This window comes from Rhinoderma darwinii, chromosome 4 (assembly GCF_050947455.1).
Source record: "Rhinoderma darwinii isolate aRhiDar2 chromosome 4, aRhiDar2.hap1, whole genome shotgun sequence".
NCBI lineage: Eukaryota > Metazoa > Chordata > Amphibia > Anura > Rhinodermatidae > Rhinoderma > Rhinoderma darwinii.
In genome coordinates, this window is record NC_134690.1 from 269074742 (window position 1) to 269097993 (window position 23252).

The window sequence follows — 23252 nt, forward strand, 5'->3', positions numbered from 1 at the left end:
CCTGAGAAATATATGAAGAATTCTTCTTTATTTGTCCCAGGAGATCAGCCTTTTTCCCTTTCTTACAATCTTGTGACTAGCTGTGAGACAACTGGCTGTAGAAGGAGCCTCACCCCCACTGCTCTTACTGCAGTAGGATACAAAGATAGCAGAGGGAAGTTTCTTAAAGAGGCTCCGTCACCACATTATAAGTGGCCTATATTGTACATGATGTGATCGGCGCTGTAATGTAGATTACAGCAGTGTTTTTTATTTAGAAAAACAATCATTTTTGATGGAGTTATGACCTACATTCGCTTTATGCTAATGAGTTTCTTAATGGACAACTGGGCGTGTTTTACTTTTTGACCAAGTGGGTGTTGTACAGTATGTGTATGACACTGACCAATCAGTAACCAATCAGCGTCATACACTTCTCCCCATTCATTTACACAGCACATAGCGATATAGCTATATCGCTATGTGCAGCCACATAAACACACAATAATGTTACTGCAGTGACATGACAATGAATATACATTACCTCCAGCCAGGACGTGATGTGTATTCAGAATCCTGACATTTCTGTAGCATATGTGTGATATTTACAGCAAGGCAAGCATAATCTCGTTTGAAATTACATCGTAATTTCGCGAGATTACGCTTGCTTTGCTGTAAATCTCACAGAGACGCTACAGAAGTGACAGGATTCTGAATACACATCACGTCCTGGCTGGAGGTAATGTATATTCATTGTCATGACACTGCAGTAACGTTATTGTGTGTTTATGTGGCTGCACATAGCGATATAGCTATATCGCTATGTGCTGTGTAAATGAATGGGGAGAAGTGTATGACGCTGATTGGTTACTGATTGGTCAGTGTCATACACTTCTCTCCACAACGCCCACTTGGCCAAAAAGTAAAACACATACAGTTGTTCATTAAGAAACTCATTAGCATAAAGCTAATATAGGTCATAACTCGAAATAAAAAACACTGCTGTAATCTATATTACAGCGCCGATCACATCATGTACAATATAGGGCACTTATAATGTGGTGACAGAGCCTCTTTAACTAAGTCCCCTCCATAGCCGTTCAGCAGCCGAAGAATGGAACAGATCAGTAGGAAATTAACCCCTGTGTTCTCTGCAGGATTTCTGCAAGATGGTTTCAGGAAAATCATGCAGACAGACAAACCGTGTGAGCAAGTTAACGCCTGTTTACTTTTATCATTAAAGGAGCACTCCCAACAATTTTTTTTTTTTTATTCTCTGGCCCATTAGAGAAGCACATTATGTAAATTGTGATAAAGGTATTCTTCTTACCAGTGGCCATATTTGTGCGTTATCGACTCCCTTCTGGTCCTCAGCTGTGTCATGTGACCAGCAATAGGACTCTCCAACTGCCACAGTGTCTCATGTGTGGACAGAAATTCAGTTTCTCGAATAATTACGATGACAGCCTCGATGTGAGTCGTATAGAAATTAATGGAGAATCTTACTTCCAGTCCACACATAAAAGAGGCTGTGGCAGTTGGAGAGTCCTATTGCTGGTCACATGACACAGCTGAGGAGCAGAAGGGAGTGGGTAGCTCACAAATTTAGCCACTGGTAAGAATTACCTTCACCACTATATACATAATGTGCCTTTCCAACAGGCCAGAGAATAAAAATTTTGTTGGAGTGCTTATTTAAATTCTAGGTTTAATGTTCCGTTAAGTAACTGTAAGAAATTAGTATCCCTTTCTTCACTTTATTGCTATATACAGAAAACCTACAATTTTACTTTTCTGAGTGCCCTGTAAAGTGAGAGACACGTACAGAAGAATTTGGACGATTTTGACTACATGATAAAAGAAGCTTTAATGTGGAACTTGTAGGAAACAGTGATATATAACTTTGAACAGAAGAATGTAGCGTGTAGTAACAATTTAAGAATAACCCTGTCTTCAGCGGCCTGCCTGTGGGGAGGGAGTCCTACTCTCCTCCCACACGTAGTCTCCAAGGGAAACAATCTACTAAATATCCCGCACAGCAACGAGCTAGGAACTGGTTGCAACTTATGGGGTCTCTGAACAACTGATTAACAACTACTTTAGGTCATCACAATGATGCTGTATTTTTCGCATCTGAGTACTATTCTGCAATTGCTTATTCCCCTGGGAATGGCTCCGCTCACCAACTGTTGTCTCTGCGCACGTGTCACTATGGCTGCCGGCCTTCACGTGCCACTCTCATTGTTTCCTGTTGATCCGAGATCTGCACTGTACGTGTTGCCTGCCGGTACTTGACACAGCCAGTGAACAAGCAGGGGGATTTCCTAATCCCACTTTTCCCTGTGCCTGTGGCCTGCTTCACTGGCAGTTCAGAAACAGCTCTTTTCACGTCCTCCTCCTCTGCTGATTTAAATCCAATTGCCTCCAACTGCACATGACTACATCTCCTTTCAACATTATATTCTTGCTAAAACAACAAGAACAAATTCTTGACATCAATTAAATAATAAAACTCCCCAAATTCGGAGAAATTATTCAATGGGTTTATTATCTTATTAATAGTAAACAGTATTTGTTTAGGACTTAGAGGCTTTATATTCAACATGAACCATTCCTTTCATTCACCATGTGTAAATAAATCAATGTTGTTTTTCAGGCACTCTTCAGTACATGGCTCCAGAAATAATAGATAAAGGTCCAAGGGGATATGGGAAGCCTGCAGACATTTGGTCCTTGGGCTGCACAGTAATAGAAATGGCTACAGGGAAACCTCCTTTTTATGAACTGGGGGAGCCACAAGCTGCCATGTTCAAAGTAAGTGTCATTTACATTTTTGATTGTATACAAATTTGATTAACATATTCTAAACATTTTTTTTAAGTAATGTTTTTTATTATGAAATAAGTAATTGCGTTACAAGCCTTGTTTTTGTTTTGCACCATTTCTAGGCGTCTGTATGGAGGTTTCCATTCTGGTTCTCTTTTGTATTTCTTCTGTTTAATATTTTGACCAGGAGCTAAACACATCTAGTTTAGACTAGACTAAACATACTTATTTATATCTTTCATGGAAAGATACACCTCGTACATAAGTGCCCCAGAATAATAACGTCCATTGTGTGCTGCTTCTTTCAGATGCACTTTATAAAAAAAAAAAAGGTTCATAGTACAAAGTAAAACTGTTATTTAAAACCTAATAATGTAATCCAACTGTAACATAAATATTGCTGCATGATTTTTACAGCCTTACTAGCCACCAACTCGCAGACCGCAATAGTTTGACAACAAATTTGTGCAACAGACACATCCATAGGTACGCACATTGCGTGCGATGCATCTGCAACAGTAAGGCCTAGTTTACACTGAGTTTTTTGCAGGCGGAAAAATTTTCAGGAATTTGGAGGCAGATTTTGACCTGCCGGCAGAACACTTGCCGTGTTTTTCGCTGCGTTTTTTGGCCGCGGCCATTAAGCGTTGCGGGCAAAAACCACTTTCTCTGCCTCCCATTGATGTCAATAGGAGGTCAGAGACGGAAACACCTGAAGGGTATGACGCTTATTTATTGAAATCAATGGGAGGTGTTTTTGGCGCGGTTTCCATGTCAAAAACAGCTAAAAAGAAAATCTCCGTGTGAACATAAGATGCATAAAGGGGCGTATTTTGTGCAACGTTGGTAGGACTTGCAATAGTCACCTTGCAACAGAAAGGACAGTTTTCCCCATTCTCTATTGTGGATTTACTAAAGCTGGGAAAAGCTGCATCACTAAAATCACACAACAGTATTTGTCAGAGAATGTACAACTAAAGTAGTTATTTACCTCTGGCCTTATACATAACCATTTTGCTTGAGGACTTAAAGTTGACATTTGTATTTGAATATTATAAGATTTCGAGTGAAGTTTACACCCATTAAAAGTGAATGTGGAGGTAAAACCGTAAGATCTGCGATATGGGCGGTTTTAAACGATTTATTGTTAGAAGGGGAATCTATAGAGGTTTGATTGTTAGGAGTATCTATGAAGGTTTGATTATTAAAAGGGACGTCCATGGAGGCTTGTTAGAAGGGGCATTTTTGGAGGCTTGATTGTCATAGGGAGCATCTGTGGAGGCTTGATTAACCCCTTCATGTCTGCCATACGGCTACATACGTTCGAACTGCCGATACCTCGTGCAGTTGTCACGTATATAAACGTTGGAATCCTGGAACGGGGTTTAATGAGTGCAGTGCTGCTTCAGTGTGAGCAGTGCTACACTCTCACGTCTGCCCGAGCATTGAGAGCCCCGGAATACAGCCCCACTGTAGATGGCGCCACACACAGCCCCCTGTAGATAACGCAAAGCCCCCTGTAGATAGCGCCACCTAAACTCCCTCTAGGAGCAGAATCCCTGGTGTCAGGTCAGGGATTCTGCTTCTAGGGAGGGGCTCTCTCTGGGAGCGGAATCCCCGGCCGACACTCTAGCCGAGGATTCCGCTACTAGAGCAGAATCCCCGGTCAGAGCGCTGCCGACGCTATGGCAGGGGATTCCGCTTTTATAGTTGGCCTCTAACATCACTGTCCATATGACAGAGGCATCAGGAGCTCCCTTTAAGAGCGGAATCCCTGGCCAGGGGGATTCCGCTCCTACACGGAGCTACAGTGGTGCTATCTACAGGAATAGGGTGCCATTTACGGGGGTGGCGCTATCTACAGGGGGGATGTTGCCACCCCCCCTGTAGATAGCAACATGCCCCGCCTGTAGATAGTGCCACCTTCCTGTAGATTACAACATCCCCCTGTAGATAAAACCACAACCCATGCAGATAGCGCTATCTACGGGGGGGCACTAACTACAGGCGTTGGGGCACTATCTGCTTGGGCACTGTGGCATTACATGGTCACTACCTACAGGGGACACTGTGTGGTGCTATGTGGGCACTATCTTCAGTGGGCACTGTGGCACTATACTACAGTGGTACTACATCACTATCTACATAGGCACTATGGTGTTTTCAGGTGGCTGGTTACAAAAAAATCTAACTAATAAAATTCATCAATATTATTTTTTTTTAACGTCCATGAAAAACTGATGTCAAATGGCAGTTAAAAACGGTCAGACGGCCGGGAAATGGATTCAAATTTTTAGACACAATGCAAAACAATCTACCCCTAGCAGCATCAACTTGGTTAAAATGATCCTCCTTCCTATAGGCCTATAACTCCTTCAACATATTGTGGGTCCTATTACTAAATCCTTATTTTCCAAATTGCAGTCTACTTTAACTTCCTTCATATTTGGGAGCTTTAGACATAAATTGAGTGTGAGTATTTTGCAAGCACTTGCCCTGATAGAGCAGAGTACTATTTAGCCTTTTATCTACAATAGCAACTGGAGCATTATGGCCAGTTCTGGCCAAGCCGACTCTTCTACTGCTGCCTGTTGTTACTTTAAAGAGGCTCTGTCACCAGTTTAAAACTTCCCTATGACCTACCTAATCTAATAAACGCTTTGATGTAGAGAACTACTGTTTTTTTTGTTTTGTTTTTAAAAAACGTATATTATTGACAAAGTTCTGAATTTTAGATTTATGCAATTTTTTTCTAAATGCCCAACTGGGTGTTTTTTTTAGTTTCACGAAGTGGGTGTTGTAAAGAAAAGTGTATGATGCTGACCAATCAGCGTCCTACACTTCTTCTCTTCATTCATGCCTAGCTTTATTCACAGCACAGCGTAATCTCGCGGGATCACGCTGTGACATCCTTTACTCCTGCAGTTACTTCACCGGAGCGACGGGAGAATGACCAGACATCGGCCATGCCAGGACTGCTGCTAAGGAGGATAACCATCCTGGCACGGCTGGAGCCGATGTCTGGTCATCCTTCACCGGAGCGACGGGAGAAAGTACGGGAGGTAGTCTTGTCACAGCGTGATCTCGTGAGATCATGCTGTGCTGTGAATAAAGATGGGCATGAATGAAGAGAAGTGTATGACGCTGATTGGTCAGCATCAAACACTTTTCTTTACAACGCTCACTTGGTGAACCTAAAAAGCACGCCCAGTTGGGCATTTAGAGAAAATTAGCATAAATCTAAAAATGATGAGAACTTTGTCAATGATAAACGTTTTTTTAAAAAAAAACTAAAAGTAGTTACCTACTACAAAGCGTTTATTAGATTAGGTAGGAGATAGGGAAGTATTAAACTGGTGACAGAGCCTCTTCAATAAACAAGCCTTACAGGAGTGGAGGTCCAACATAGAGGTATCTCCGTACTGTGAAATATGTAATGGTAGAGCAACTTCAGAACAAAAGCTCAAACTAACTAGACAAAACGGAGTCCTGTACCCCAGCTGTAAAGAAATTGGTTAGCAATGTGGTTTGTCTCGGAGCTGCATGCAATAATGAACAAATATTACAAAAAAAAACTCTGAAAAAATCTGCACTGCTTGTTAATAGTTACTTTTTAGCAGCCATATGAATGCTGCTATAGCGTCCTGTCCAGTACAATTCGCCCTCCTTTGTCAACTGATTTCTCACCGCTTCGGCATTTCTGTCAGAAGCGCACGCTCTCCTTCATCCAGCTTTGTGGATAGTGCTGTTGTTCAAACTTCCTCCTAATTTGAAGACTGAAGGACAAACTGCTGATCCTGGGATCCTCTGGGAAGCTGATAGATGGTTTCTTTTCTCCAAACTAATTTGCAGTGAGAGAAAAGCGAAAAAACACACTGGGTGGAAACAGATTAACCAGTTACATGCCCTGCATTTATTTTAAAACTTAGAAAATGAATTCTTGAATAAAGCATATCAGCCTGACTTGCAGGCTACATCAATTGATCGTCAGCGTATACGTCCGACTATTTTCGCCCATTTGGGACATAATACTGAGTACACCTTATTCCTTTATGTATTTGTTCATTATTGCATGCAGCTCCGAGACAAACCACATTGCTAACCACTTTCGTCTCAGTACCATGACCTTCCCCCATGGTTCCCCTCTGGTGTAACTCTGTTTTCTTATCTCCTACTTGGAAGAGGTTATGTTTTGGACCTCATACAATGTTTTAGTCTTAAGTGATTTGTACAGTGATGGGGCTCTTAGATCCTTTGCACAAATGAAGGAAGTTTTCCAGCTGCCGCACACCACATTCTATAGATCCCTGCAGCTGCGACATGCCCCCTGGAGTCCGTTCCCGGACACTACATGCCCCACATCAGATTATCCCTTAGTCACAGTTTTTGTCTCCCAGGGACATAGGGGAATCATCTCCGCTTTATATACTCGACTTTTGGTGGCTAAATTGGAATTCTCACAACTTAGAAGATAATTGTAGGTCACTTCTTCCTAGTTTGCCTTCAGAGGATTGGGAAGAAGCCCTCGAATCTACATTATATGTTTCCCCTATAGTACACAACCGTATGACTCGGCCGTATTTTTTGCATACTAATGCAACTCTGATTATTTTGTTTGATGAACATATTGTATTACATTGAAAGTTCAATAAAACAAGTTTACATTAAAAAAACAAATCTGATCTGTATTTATTGCATTTTATTATTTTGTACTTTCATAGGTCGGGATGTTTAAAATCCATCCAGAAATCCCAGAATCTATGTCAGCAGAGGCCAAAGCCTTCCTTTTGAGGTGTTTTGAGCCTGATCCTGCAAAACGTGCTACTGCCCCTGAGTTACTTATGGATGAATTCTTGAGAGTTTCAAGTAAAAAACGAAAGACCAATCTTAAACTTTCAGGTAATCTTCACAACTCATAAAATACATGAAGAAGAAGAAGATTCTTTCTCTGATCAGCAAATCAATGCAATAATCCTAAATCATTTAGTTTAAAATTGAAGTGGCGGAGCTGGGTTTAGTGCAGCAGTCGCGCACATCAGTGACTACTCCCGGGGGAGGCATTTCTTCCTTTTGAATCTCTAAGAATTTATGAATGTCAATTTGTCAGTCACCTGCAGCATTATATTAACTGCTCTGATGCCACCAATGTGTTTTTAAAGGTGTTTATTAATACGAATACTTAGCCTTATTAAACCAGCTCCCTTTTTCTGTCATCAGTCATGTCTTATAACATGGTTATATGATAAAAGGTGGAGTCAAGTTTAGATGGTTGCTAAAAGACACCCTACATGTTCATCTGCATGGATATATTATTATGGCCAAAGGAGTATTCCAGTTTTAGCTAATTTTGTATACTCTCAGGAGATAAAAATTTGTCCCGGTCATGTGATGGACACACAGGTGCAGTTATAGGTATCAGAGCCGTGTTTTTTTTTTTTAGCAGACTTTGCGTCTAGTGGCCGTCTCGCCAGGCAGTATGGGGGTCAGGTACGAGAGCCAGACATGGGACATTTATGGCATATCCCGTAGATATGCCAAAAATGTCTTGGGTAATACTTCTTTTACTTGCCATATACTGATTTGCAATTGCGGTTATGGTTATGTACCCTATGTTTTATTATTTATTGCTGAAAATGTATATACGGCTAAACTTATATATAGTATGCCTGTTGATAGCTACTTGGTATATATTTTCTTTATTATAAGTACTGGATGCACAGGATGTCTTTAAGGGGCTGTTCACATCTGCGTTGGAAGCTCCGTTGGGGTCCTCTGTTGCAGATCCGGCAGAAATTACCAGAAACAATAGCACACAATGCTGCGCTATTGTTTCCAGTAAAACGTCGGACACCCCGACGAAACCTATTAAATTCAATGGGTTCCGTCGGCTGCCGGTGGTGTTCGTGTTGCAATGGGACTGTTGCGTCCGGCATTCCCTGTTTTGCTCTGACCGAGGAAGATTTACAAGAGATTTTTGATCTCTGAATATTATTGATTTATGTAAATTAATTATTTCAAATTAATTCTCTTACAAATGTTCATATTTAATTTTTTTTCTCTCGTTACAGTCCTTTCATCTGGAGTGAATGGTAAGACTCCGGTTTATCACCCTTCTAACCACTGTGAATAATTTATGAAAATTAACACTGTTGTTATTTAATAGTAACATAGATGGTGCCAGGCATGGTGCAAGAAGATTTAGTGCCCAAGTTGCCCACCTTTTCAAATTTTCAAAAAAATAGAGAAATACCCTAGTAGTTAGCAGGCAAAAAACTAAAAAAGGCAATAGGGACCCATTTTTTTCCCAACTACTTGATATCTGATAAACAAACTGAATTATATGAAATAACGTTTTATTAATTACTAAATAAAGACAAACAAAAAAATTTAAATTACAATGTCTGCTGGCAGGTACAGTATATGCACCAACACTCCTATCGAGCATGAGAGATGGGTGTAACCCAATACCAGTGTATTTTCACAAGGTGTCAGCGCTAGATTCTAAAGTAGTCTAAGACATAATTTGCCAGCTCCAGCAACATTGACCTGAAACAGGATTATGGCCCCCCCCCCCCACATGTTTCGCAGTGTTTTCAGGGGTTTAGAGGCTACTAGCGGCGCACTCCGAAAAAGACAGCCTCTTTATAAATGTCTAATCATGGAGAAAAAGGTATGTCAGTAATCTGACCAATCCCAGACACCGGTATGTGACAAGCCCTATTCCCTCCTTGGACAGGCCGAGCGACCAATGAGACACCAATATAGTGTGGCCAGTCAATGGCGGGCGCTTGCACACTTAAACCATAAGTGCGCATCAGGACTAAGTGAAAAAAAGGTCTCAGTGCGCATGTCAAAAGACTTAGAAAAAAATGTAAGTATAAATGAAAGAAAAAGTATACAGCGCATAGCATGCGAGGACACTTAGGATCCAGCGCAAAGGGAAGCAATGTTAAACCTGGTATGTAACAGTGCAACATGTGCGCTGGAGACCAATGGATTTAAATAAAGCTGTCAATAAAAGGGTAGGGAAAGGGAAAGATTATAATATGGTTATATTAGAAGGGCAAATTTGATAAAGGTACTTCTAATAAGGTGGAAAAGGATTTTCCTACACAAATCAATGTGATAATTAAAAAAACATATAATGCTCCTACGCCTATAGGACTCCATTACCTGGGCTGGTATACGTCAGTATATCTGTTTTTTTGTTTTTTTTTTAAGAATGGAATAGCCTATAAGACTACACTCTTCCATCCTGCCGTATCCCACAAAAAACATACTGCGCAGTATATGGTTTTTTTTTATCATGGGCGCCTATAAGTGACATATGCCGCTGTATGGCATACATCATGGGCTTTTCAATAGCCTTTCATGACCTAACCGTTAAATGGTTACCATTATAGTCTATGGGCAATGGATACGTTAAACGTATACCTATAGACTATAATGGTTTTCGCTTAAAAGATACATCATGAACTCTCGACCCCAGTTCACAACGTGTCAGTTTAACTGATAACATTAAAGTCTAAGGTGAATTATACCACTGTTAGGCATCCGTCACAGTCTATGTTCAATATATATGTTAGGAGTTTATTCCCGATGTATATGTTAAATGCGGGCAAAAAAAAACCTGATGTGATCATTGCCGAAGCGTATAAGGGCTTGTTATTTGCGTGATGAGTTTTTTTTTTTTTTTTTTTTTTAATGCCACCGTTTTAGGGTACATACACCGCTCATAAAAATTTAGGGAACACTTAAATCACACATCCGATCTCAATGAACGAAAGATTCAAGTTGAAAATCTTCATTGATATAAATTGTGTAATTTGTTGAGAACAAAATGACGTATTAACGGTCAATGCAAACCAAAGTCCTCAACCAATTAGCTGGATTCCAAATCGCCCTGAAAATCGAAGTAAAAAATTTAAATCGCAGGCGGATCCAATCTGTATGAATTTTATCACGGAAACTCATATTGTGACTCAGTCGTGTGTATTGCCCCCACGTGACTGTACTCCTGACAACGTCTGGGCATGACCCAGTTGAGACTGCGGATGATGTCCTGGGGGATCTCATACCAGACCTGGATGAGGGCATCTGCGAACTTCTGGACAGTTTGTTGCGCTACTTGGTGGCATCCAATGCACTGATATAATGTTCAAGAGGTTAATTGGTTCAAGTCTGTGGAACATGAGGGCCAGTCAATGGCATTAATGTCTTTGTCACCCATGAAATGCCTACACATTCGGGCCACATGAGGACATTGTCTTGCACCAGGACTAACCCACGGCCAACTGCACTAGTGTAAAGTCTGACAATGGCTGTGAGGATTTCATCTGGTACCTAACCGCAATCCCGTTACCGTTGGCTATCATGTGGAGGTTTGTACAACCCCACAAGTATATTCCTCCCTAGACCATCACTAACCCACCGCCAAACCGGTCATGCTGGCAGCATATCATTCACCACGGCTTCTACAGACTCTTTCACGACTGTCACATTTGCTCAGTGTGAACCTGCATTCATCTGTGAAGAGAATGGGGTGCCAATGGTGGACCTCCCATTTTTGGTGTTTTCTGGCGAATGCAAATCGAGCTGCACGGTGCTGGGCTGTAAGAACAGGACGTTGGGCCCTTCTGTCATGCTCATGGAGTCTGATTCTGACTCAGAGACGTGCACTCCAGTAGCCTGCTGGAGGTAATTTTGTATGGCTCTGTCAGTGTTCCTCCTTGCACAAAGTAGCAGAGGTCGGTCCTGCTGATGGGTTGATGCCCTTCTATGGCTCTCCTCGTGCAATGGCTCGTGTCCTGGTATCTGCTCTATGCTCTTGAGACTATGCAGGGAGATACAGAAAACCATTCTGGAGGAGCTTGCCCGGTTGTGCTACTTGAATGGGCTGAAGGTACTGCCGCATGCTACCAGTAGTGACAAGGACACTAGCAAAATGCAAAACTAAAGAAGAATCCGTCAGGAAGGACAAAGATAGAGGTATTGTCTGTGGCCACCACCTGCAAAACTATTCCCATTTTTAGGGCTTGTCTTGGTGATGCCTCTCCAGTTGTCGCTTTCATTTGCACCAAAACAGGTGAAATTGATTCACAATCGCTTATACTTTACAACTGGACAGATTAATATCCTTGAAGTTTAATTGACTTAGGGTTATACTGTGATGCTTAAGTGTTTCCTTAAGTTTTTTGAGCAGTGTGTAGTGTATTTTATTACTTTTTTTTAGCAATTTTATTTATTTATTCTTTTTTTTGGGGGGGGGGGGTATTGAAAAAAAAAACACGGCATTTCCTGAATTGTTTTGGGGTTTTGTCTTTCTACTTTTTTGTATTAGATTTTTCTATATTTCGTTTTTTGGGGGGGCCGGGATGAACAACAAGGCTACACTGCCATAAAAAGATGACAGCCCAGCCTGAAGCTTTTTAGAGACTATCGTAAAAAGGCATATTGGCGGGCACTAAGGGTTTCATGGTTTGGCCAAGTTGGATTTTCAGTCAGTTTTCATTGCCTAGCCTGCCCCCATCTGGGCAGAAGTGCAAATATCCAACGTGTATATATACAGTGAAGTAAGAGTATCTTGTGGAGCGCTCTCACACTTGAATAGTGTTGTCGACCTGATGTTTAAATAAAACTTCAATGTGGGTTCACAAAACATTTCCTTCATTTGTGAAATCATGTAATGTATTAGTGGCATCAACGATCAGTAGTTTGAAAAATTGTTTCCATCAGTACAGTCATTGTTCATATGCTGCCATTTTCAGATGCAAGTTTAATCATAGAGGAATATGCATTAGAAATGTAAATGGCAGACGGGAAACATTTACAGATACCACTAACCATCATTCGTATGTTGGCATGAACAATTCTTGATGAATAATAAATAATATTTTAATAATTAATCTTTTTGTGCAATTAGGCTGGGCAATAAGCATTAGGATGTTTCCAATTCTAACAATATGTCTGTTATAAAGACTTTATTGTATATTCTATGTCAGTGGCATCTTTCTCATAGAAGTACAGTAATATGCCCATATTGGTAAAGTTTTAAGTGTACTTGTCCTTACTGTGCAGAATATTTGCGGAGTATATCATTGCCTGTACCAGTGATGGTGGAAGATACAAGTAGTAGCAGTGAATATGGATCAGTATCGCCGGATACAGACTTAAGATCAGAGCCTTTCACCTTTACCTCAAGAACAAAATCCTGTGTTGAAAAAGAGGAAAAAATCAAAAGAGGATTTTTCCTTGGGTGAGTTTTTGGTTCCAGTGTTACCTTTTTTGCCTTTATTTGATTTCCCAGACACCTGAGATTTGTTTTTCATATTTTAGGAGGTGTTATGTATGTGTAAAGGTTAAAACCAAAACCCAAAGTAACAGCTTATGAGGTTAAAATAGTTACTGGACCACATTTTTGTCACCCAAAATGTATTAAAGACTATTTTAGTAAATCAAAAGTTAGATCAGCAGCTAAAGTTCAGTAATTATGTTAATTTTTCTTCTGGATTGTTGTAGTGCCCATTTTTGTAAATGGGACTGGAAGTGCAGCCATATTGGCTGTATTTTTTTTAATCCGTTTTTTCAGAAAAGTCTAGTAAACAGTCACAATGTTATCTATAGAACCAGCAGAGATTACTGTAAACAATAGCGCAGCATGCTGCACTATTGTTTCCAGTAAAACCATGTAAAGCTGATGGAACCCATTAAAGTCAATGGGGGCCGTCGCCGCCTGTGTTGTCCATGGTGCAATGGAACCGTTGCGTCCGCCATTCCCTTGTTCTGCTCCTCTTGATGGAGCAGAACAATGGAATGCCCTCGACGTAGATGTGAACAGGGCCTTAGTTATGAACAACATTAGTTTATGAGGTAATGCAACAAGTGGCTGCAATTATTGTTGTCACTTTTGAAAAGCTGTCAGCTGAAACAAGTCCTAAAAATGTCAATCTCTGTAAATAAAACCTAATTGCCAAACTTTGGCTACTACTCTAGCTTCTTTATATATGGCTGCTTTAATGTTTTGAGTGGAAATGTATAGTGTATTAGGATGTATGAGCACCCAATATATATACTTGTAGAACCATTTCATCCCGTTTAATCTATTAACCTGAAACCACCAATAATCAAAGTAATGAAAGACTAAAGGTAACAATGCTGGGGCGGACAGAGACAGCCGAGGCCCCATGTGCAAGAGCAGTATATAGACCTCTAATAACTCATCATAGAGCACCTCCCTTTTGTCTGTCTAACAATCTACCAATAGAAAGCTTTAATTAAAATATTAGTGGGCTCCCTTACCTATTAGGCCACTTTGCAGCTGCATATGTTGCACATATGGTATGTCTGCAAACCTTGTGCGAAAGCCTCTATCCTATTTCACACAGGGAAGATCCGGTGGACATCCCATACCAGTGATATCTACGAACAGCGACCGTTACAAAGGCCGAGGTTCGGCCGAAACGTCTTTACCAAGTCGCTTACTACCTCAACTTTACCTACTTTTGTTGCAATAAAACTTAAATTTGTTTGCATCTGGATCTCTTGTGTACCTCCTGTGTGTGCTGGGGTTATATATTTCCAATATTGTGGGATTCTCGTCCCTACCTTACTAGCACCACGCCAATAGATTGAGGAGTGCATCCCAATATCTATTTTTTAAGTGAATGAATGCCATGACTAAGAGCACCAGCCGTGCTTGAAACGCGTAGGCCCATTACACCTACCGAATACTGCCTTGACGCCAAGCCTGTTATTTGACATTTTAACAAGTCTTTTTTGATACCAATAAAAGTGGGAATACGTTCCCTTTTAAAGAACATCACTGCAGCGCTGGATCAAATCCTTCCTTTTTGATCTATTTTTGACCTCTATCTTATTTCAGACATTTATGTTTCTATGTATTTCTATTTCTATCTCCTCTGAATAATGTGAACTTAAAATTAGAATTCCAGATGAGCTGTTTGAAGATCACAGTGCTCCTCCCTCACCAGAAGAAAGAGACTCTGGATTCTTCATGTTGAAGAAGGACAGTGAACGAAGAGCTACACTGCATCGCATACTGACTGAAGATCAAGACACTGTTGTCAAAAACCTGATGAAAGCACTCGGTCAGGTAAAGTGATGATTAGTTATTCCTAGGAGTCCACATCTTCTTGAGAGTTACAGCTCATAAGCAAGAACCGAGAAGGCACTGATCATGGATTGTCTGTAAAGTTGAAGTTGTATATTATTTGTACTTGTATGGCGAAGGCATTAAAAAAATATCTCACACACCCACATATCCATCCTTTTTACTCAAGCCATAGGTGTCCAGCAACTCTCATGTATTCATTCATACCCACTGTGTACGCTTGCTTTTCAGTGACAGCACGGAAAGAAAAGGTTCTATATAGCTGCCGTAATTTATCAATGATTTTGACAAATGTCCGTTTCCCTATTCTCTAAGCAGATCACTATGTAGTCAACAGTTGTAATCTAGAGCTTGTAATTTACTTTATAGGGATGTTGTGCTAGAGTGCACTAAAAGTGTGTTTCTGTTTTAGGGAACAGAGGAAACCAAATTAAAGTGCGAACATATTACAACCCTGGTGAAAAGCTTACGCGAGTTTGTGAGATCCACTGACCGAAAGATAATTGCTTCTACTCTTTCAAAACTTAAACTAGAGCTTGACTTTGATAGTCATGCTATTAGTCAAGTCCAAGTGGTGCTGTTTGGTTTTCAAGATGCGGTAAGTGGAAATATAATGATCATGGAGATGGCTCACTTTATCCTTATGTATGGCTGGGGCTAGACCTAGACATTTGTTTGTTGTGAGAGATAAAGTGGTGGTCTGGATTTATGTAACTAATGCTTGAAGAGAACAGGTCACTTGCTTTTAGGGCAGTAAACCACTAGCTTGTCGTTATACTGCTGGGCTTTAGCATCCTAAACATGCCCCTCTCAAAGTTGTCAGTTTGAGTATTTTGCCCAAAAAAGTTATACTACAACGTTCGCTGTATGTAAATTATCAGAGAAGAGTCATGAGAGGAGTCGAGATCTACGGGCCTCTCAGCTTTATCTGAGCATGCACAAGATACCATTGGACTCATGTCAAGACTCTTCTCCGATAATTTACATTCAGCGCACACTGGATTATAACTTCTTTTTAGACAAAATGCTAAAGCAGACCTTTTTGAGAAGGGCATGTATAGGATGCTAAACCCCAATAGTATAATGACATGCTGGTGATCATACGCCAGTCTGAACAGAAAAAAAGTTGGCGTTTGATGCAACACATTCCATAAAATAAAAATCCTACTCGCCTCTTCTTCTGACTGGGTCCCCTCAGCATGCCGCACGGCTCATACAAGGTCCTGATGTCATCAGTGCTGCGTCACATACAAGGTCCTGACGCTACCCGGCACCAGTACGTTGTAAGAGCTATGTCATGCTGAAGGGGACCCAAAGGGGAGGAAATTAATTTAAAAAAAAAAATTGAGAAAAAAAAAAAGAAATTGGGTAGTTGGGGGTAGCCAGATTGGGGGGGGCACGGTACCTTGCTACTCCCCACATCTAAGAGCTGGCATAGAATTCCACTATAATTTCCAACAGTTTCCTGGCGTTCATTATAATAATGTTTTTGGGCTTCTGTGGCCTCATCCCCTTTTGTGAAGCCTTGCCTCTTTTCCACAGAAGTGACGAGGGCCCTTTTGCGATTTTTCAATGCCAGAAGACTCGCGTAGAAATGTTGATAAATTCCCCCCTTTGTGTTTCAATTCCACATCTTTTTGAAAATATGTTTGCTGTTAGTGAATGAGAACCATGTAATCTAAATACATCAGGGTTAAACTCTGTTTACATATGCGTCCACTTTTCAGAAAAACGAAAATATCGGAAGTCAAGGATCTTTTACATTGCAGACACAGACAGCGCGGACATTCATTCTATGCTATTATGTCCTTGATCTATGATGAAATCTGACACGGAGGCTCCTAAAGAAGCCTGCTGAGCAGATGTGAACACTGCCTTATATCTATCTGGTAGTTTACTACAATGTATTAGTCTGTTAAAGAGGCTTTGTCACCAGATTATAAGTGCCGTATCTCCTACATAATGTGATCGGCGCTGTAATGTAGATAACAGTGGTTTTTATTTTGAAAAACGATAAATTTTGAGCAAGTTATGTGCAATTTTCGATTTATTCTAATTAGCTTCTCAATGACCAACTGGGCGTGTTTTTACTTTTTACCAACTGGGTGTTGTACAGAGGAGTGTAGGACGCTGACCAATCAGCTTCATACACATCCCATTGGTCCAGCGTAATTGTGCAGTGAAAGAAGCTGGTCAAAGCATAGTCTAAACAAGGTACAATTGCATCCCGAGAGCAGGACTAGGTCTGTACAGGTTTGCAGTCTCTCGATGTAAATTAGAGTGTTCTCATTCACGGACAGCAAACACGTATCTGCTGAAGAAAGGAAAAACACAAAATATGTTAGCAAAAGTGTACAGTGATTAAAGCGTACCTAGCTTTTTAGGTGACTTTTTTTTTTTTTTTAAGAATAAGCTGTCATGTGTGTATATGAGGAATAACACTATTTCTGGCTATTGTTTGACTTGTATATGCCATTTTTTAGCAGTTTTCCCCTTTGCAGTCTCTATATCTTACATAGTACATAGTTAGTACGGCTGAAAAAAGACACATGTCCATCAAGTTCAACCAAGGGAAGGGAAAAGGGAAGGAAAAATTTCTACACATAGGAGCTAATATTTTTTTTGTTCAAGGAAATTATCTAACCCTTTTTTAAAGCCATCTACTGTCCCTGCTGTGACCAGCTCCTGCGGTAGGCTATTCCATAAATTCACCGTTCTTACTGTAAAGAAGCCTTGTCGCCTCTGCAGCTTGAACCTTTTCTTCTCCAGACGGAGGGAGTGCCCCCTTGTTTTTTGAGGGGGTTTTACAAGGAACAGGATTTCACCATATTTTTTGTATGTGCCATTAATATATTTATATAAGTTAATCATGTCCCCCCTTAGTCGTCTTTTTTCAAGGCTAAATAGGTTTAATTCTTTCAATCTTTCCTCATAACTTAAATTCTCCATGCCCCTAATTAGCTTAGTTGCTCTTCTTTGTATTTTTTCCAACTCCAGGGCATCCTTTCTATGAACTGGAGCCCAGAACTGAACTGCATATTCTAGATGAGGCCTCACTAATGCTTTGTAAAGTGGCATTATTACATCCCTGTCCCGCGAGTCCATGCCTCTTTTAATACACGACAATATCCTGCTGGCCTTTGAAGCAGCTGATTGACACTGCATGCTGTTATTGAGTTTATGATTTACAAGTACACCCAGATCCTTCTCAACAAGTGAATCCGCCAGTGTAGCTCCCCCTAGGACATATGATGCATGCAGGTTGTTGGTACCCAGATGCATAACTTTACATTTATCTACATTAAACTTCATTTGCCAAGTGGACGCCCAAACACTTAGTTTGTTTAAATCTGCCTGTAATTCATGAACATCTTCCATAGTCTGAACTATATTACATAGCTTGGTGTCATCTGCAAAAATAGAAATAGTGCTATTAATCCCTTCCTCTATATCATTAATAAATAAGTTGAATAATAGTGGTCCCAGCACTGAACCCTGGGGTACACCACTTATAACCGGTGACCATTCAGAGAAGGAATCATTGACCACAACTCTCTGGATACGGTCCTTGAGCCAATTCTCAATCCAATTACAAACTATATTTTCTAAACCTATAGTCCTTAATTTACCCATTAGGCGTCTATGGGGGACAGTGTCAAATGCCTTTGCAAAGTCCAAAAAACACTAAATCCACAGCGGCCCCTCTGTCTAGACTTCTGCTCACCTCTTCATAAAAACAGATTAGGTTAGTTTGACAACTTCTGTCCTTAGTAAAACCGTGCTGGCTGTCACTTATAATGCTATTTATTGTCACATAATCCTGTATATAGTCCCTCAATAGCCCCTCAAACATTTTCCCCACGATGGATGTTAAGCTTACTGGTCTATAATTACCTGGGGAAGACCTAGAGCCCTTTTTGAAAATAGGCACCACATTTGCCCTGCGCCAGTCCCTTGGCACTATACCAGTCACTAGAGATTCTCTGAATATTATGAAAAGGGGGACAGAAATAACTGAACTAAGCTCTTTAAGAATTCTAGGGTGTAACCCATCTGGTCCCGGAGCCTTGTGCACATTTATTTTATTTAATTTAGCTTGGACCATCTCTACATTCATCCAATTCAGTATATCAACTGATATATTAACAGCACTGGCACCGGCTACATCAGCTGCTCTTTCTTCTGTTGTATATACAGAGCTAAAGAACCCATTTAGTAACTCTGCCTTCTCTTGATCCCCTGTGATCAACTCCCCATTACCATTATCTAGGGGTCCTACATGTTCAGACCTTGGCTTTTTTGCATTTATATGCTTGAAGAATTTTTTAGGATTTGTTTTACTATCCTTGGCCACCTGCCTTTCATTTTGTATTTTTGCTAATTTTATTACATTTTTACAGATTTTATTAAGCTCTTTATATTTTAGAAAGGCTTCAGATGTACCCTCAGATTTGTATTTTTTAAATGCCCTTTTTTTGTCATGTATTGCCCCTTTCACAGAAGGTGTAAGCCATGTGGGGTTTAATTTGAGTCGTTTATACTTATTACCTGTAGGAATAAATTTTGCACTGTAATAACTCAAAGTAGATTTGAAAATCTCCCATTTATCATTTGTCCCATTATTTGACATTAGTTCTTCCCAGTCCATACCCTGAATTGCAGCCCTCATCCTGGGGAAATTGGCTTTCTTAAAATTAAATGTTTTTGCCCTCCCAGCCTGCGTTTGTTTTTTACAGTATAGGTAAAATGTAACTATATTGTGATCACTGTTACCGAGGTTTTCACGAACATTGACATTCCCAACAAGATCTGCATTATTAGAAATGACCAGATCCAACAGAGCTTCACCTCTAGTCGGGTCTTCCACAAACTGGCCCATAAAATTTTCCTGCAACAGGTTGAGGAAATGTCTCCCCTTTGCAGTTGAAGCCGAACCATGACACCAATTAATATCCCGGAAATTAAAATCTCCCATTATCACTACAGTACCCGCCTGTGCAGCCCGCTCCATCTGTTTATATAGCTGACCTTCCATCTCCTCAGTTATATTGGGGGGTCTATAGATTACACCAAAAGTAATTTTTTCAGTGTTTACCTCCCTTTCTAGTTCCACCCACAAGGTTTCAACCTCCTCACAGTATTCACCCACTATTGTCTCTTTCACACTCGCCTTCATATCGCTTCTCACATACAGACATACACCACCACCTTTCCTATTTGTCCTGTCTTTACGAAAAAGTGTAAAACCCTGTAGATTTACAGCCCAGTCATGTGAAGAGTCCAGCCATGTTTCAGCAACACCAACTATATCTATATTTTCTTCCAGTATCAAGGCCTCCAGCTCCCCCATTTTGCTTGCTAGACTTCTGGCATTTGTGAACATACACTTTAACTTGCCTGTCAGTTTTTCACTTTTATTATCAGAAATGTGATTTGCCATTAATCGGTCCTTTTTATTTACACTGATGTTTTGTAACGAAAGGATCTCCTTATCTTGTTGTCTAGTCCTCTCCCCACATTCTGTTTCTCCCCCCACCAATATAGTCTGACCCCTCTCTAACCTGGCTACCCCTTTTTTTTCTACATTGACCTCCCTCCTCAGCCCTAGTTTAAATACTCCGCCACCCCAGCTAGAATTCTCTCCCCCAGCACAGCGGACCCCCTTCCATTTAGGTGCAAATCATCTGCAGAATACAGTTTGTACCCCAATGAAAAGTCAGCCCAGTGCTCTAGGAACCCAAATCCTTCTCCTCTACACCAAGACTTCAGCCATGCATTTAACTCCCTAAGCTCCCGCTGTCTTTCCTGTGATGCGCATGGCACAGGCAGTATTCCTGAGAATACAACCTTGGAGGTCCTTCCCTTCAGCTTGTAGCCTAGTTCTTTAAAATTATTCTTAAGGCTCCTCCACCTACCATTTATTCTGTCGTTGGTACCGACATGGACCACGACAGCTGGATCATCACCAGCCCCTCCCAGCAATTTGTCCACCCGTTCCACCACATGCCGAACCCTGGCACCAGGGAGACAGCAAACCATTCGGTTGAGGTGGTCTTGGCGACAAATAATTCTATCCGTCTTCCTGATTATAGAATCCCCTACGACTATCAATTGTCTTGGCTTACCTGCATTACCATCCCGCCGACTACTAGCTGGGCTGTTCTCCCGGCTGTTAGGGAGATCAGTATCCACTAGGGCTGCCATTTCTGAGACTGACACCCTCGCATCATCACCCAACTTGGCAATTTTGCCTGGAATGTCAGAAACCGGATCGGCCTTCCTTGTCTTTGACCCCTTTCTACTGCCCCTAACTACATTAACCCAGCTACTTACCTGATCCTGCTCACCCATGTCTTCACCCTCCAGTTGTAACCCACTAACTGCATGCTCTGTGAGCAGCAAGCTCCGTTCAAAATTGTCTATCCTCCTCAGTGTTGCATTCTGCTCCTCCAGATCTCTAATGCGAGCTTCCAGGTGAACAATATGCTCACATCTGCCACAGAGATATTCACCCTGGAACTCCGGCTCCAGTCGTGCATACATATGGCAAACTGTGCACTGAAGAAAACCTCCAATCTTGCTGTCCATTATCCCAGTTACAAAAAAAACAGCGAACAGGTGTTAATCCAAAAGATAAAGAAGTAGAAGAGCACTTACTTGGGCTTTAACTCCTCTTTTGAACTCCGGTTTTTGGAACTCCACTTAATATACAAACCACTTGCTATTCAAGACACAGAGCCTTGGTTTTCTCTGAGCTAGAGGGCGGAGCCTAACTGCTATTATGTCTTTTTTACATTGCACACACAGAGAAGAAAAGACTCCTGCTACCCTATCGCTATCTATCATGTGTGTGTATGTATGTGTGTGTGTATATATGTATATGTATATATATATATGTGTGTGTATGTATATATATATATATATATACTGCAGCAGCATGACAAACATTATACAGTAGTAATGAGCAGTGTAGCAGAGAATCCTCCACAGGCCTCTCGACAAAGTGAACCCAAAACGTCATCATTGGATTTGGTTTAGGGCTAAACTTCCGTGGAATCTAAGATATTTTTATTTTTTATTTTTTTTTTGGGTCTTTTTTTTTAATTTTTTTTAAACCTTCAAAGACGCCTTATGGGAGTATGGACTTTACAATCATAGAACAAACGAGATCGCACGAACTGCATATAGAAAATAGATTTTTCCTTTATAATTATAGTACAAAAATCTTGACAGTACAAAAGATGCAATTTTCATCATGCATATGGAAGTCCTAGCAATGGCAATTATTTCCAGATTTCACATGGGATCCTAATTTAAAGAGACGCTTTTGGAGGAGAACAGGCACTTCTTGAGACCTAAACTTACAGAAACACACAAACGGCAGTTTTCATCTTTTAACCCTTTTGGTCTCAAAGAATCTATCGTGTATATATATCCAATAGACCTCCCTCTGAAGCAATCGTATTTTTATCTTTTCCTTCTATCTCTTTTAGAATAAACCATCTGAGGTCAAAGACCTTGTGGCCCATCTGAAAATAATGACTAGCTACTGTCGTTTTAGTTTACCATCTTCATCCTCTTTTTATTTTTTATTTTTTTTATCCTTCATTTTAGCCCTCATTTTTTGTTCAGAAGTTTTAATAGCTTATCGATGCTCGTTTAACCACAACTTGGTAAGCCGCATAGTCTGCCAAACGTACACCTTCCCACATGGGCATCTCAACATATATATAACATTTTTAGAATTGCATGAAAAGCATCCTTTTTATTGAAATCTGATTGCCTTTCATCGGATGGCAAAAACTGCCACTCCTAACACTTAATGCACAATTTTGACATGCCAAACAAGTATTCAAGAATGTCTGCTTTAAAACCACCTTCTTAGGCTGGATTCACACGAGCGTGTGCGTTTTGCGCGTGCAAAAGGTCCGTGTGTCATCAGCATATGATGCATGGCTGTGTAATTTTCGCGCAGCCGGCATCATTATGACACTCTGTTTTTATGTTTTTAAACAGAAAAACACATGGTGCTTTTGTTTTCATTCATTTTACTACTGTTGCGCGAATCGCGCGCGGCCCCCGAAAGTGCTTCCGTGTGCCGAGCGCGATTTGCACGCACCCATTGACTTCAATGGGTGCGTGTAGCGAGTAACACAGCCAAATATAGGACATGTCGTGAGTTTTACACAGCGGACATACGCTGCGTGAAAATCACGGACTGTTTGAACTGCCCCATTGACTAACATAGGTCCGTGCGACCCGAGTGAAAATTACGCGCGTAGCACGGACGTATTATACGTTCATCTGAATAAGCCCT

At 40.7% G+C, this 23252-nt stretch overlaps 1 protein-coding gene across 2 annotated transcripts in view; it reads left to right on the forward strand.

Moving 5' to 3' along the window:
* The window catches only part of MAP3K5 (mitogen-activated protein kinase kinase kinase 5), a 282518-nt gene that overhangs the window by 226809 nt on the left and 32457 nt on the right, over nucleotides 1–23252 (forward strand). For both annotated transcript variants that reach the window (XM_075862477.1, XM_075862478.1), the window contains exons 19-24: nucleotides 2636–2793; nucleotides 7527–7704; nucleotides 8874–8894; nucleotides 12883–13060; nucleotides 14749–14917; nucleotides 15348–15533. In XM_075862477.1, the coding sequence (XP_075718592.1) occupies nucleotides 2636–2793; nucleotides 7527–7704; nucleotides 8874–8894; nucleotides 12883–13060; nucleotides 14749–14917; nucleotides 15348–15533 (890 nt within the window). The remainder of the gene's footprint in view (nucleotides 1–2635; nucleotides 2794–7526; nucleotides 7705–8873; nucleotides 8895–12882; nucleotides 13061–14748; nucleotides 14918–15347; nucleotides 15534–23252) is intronic.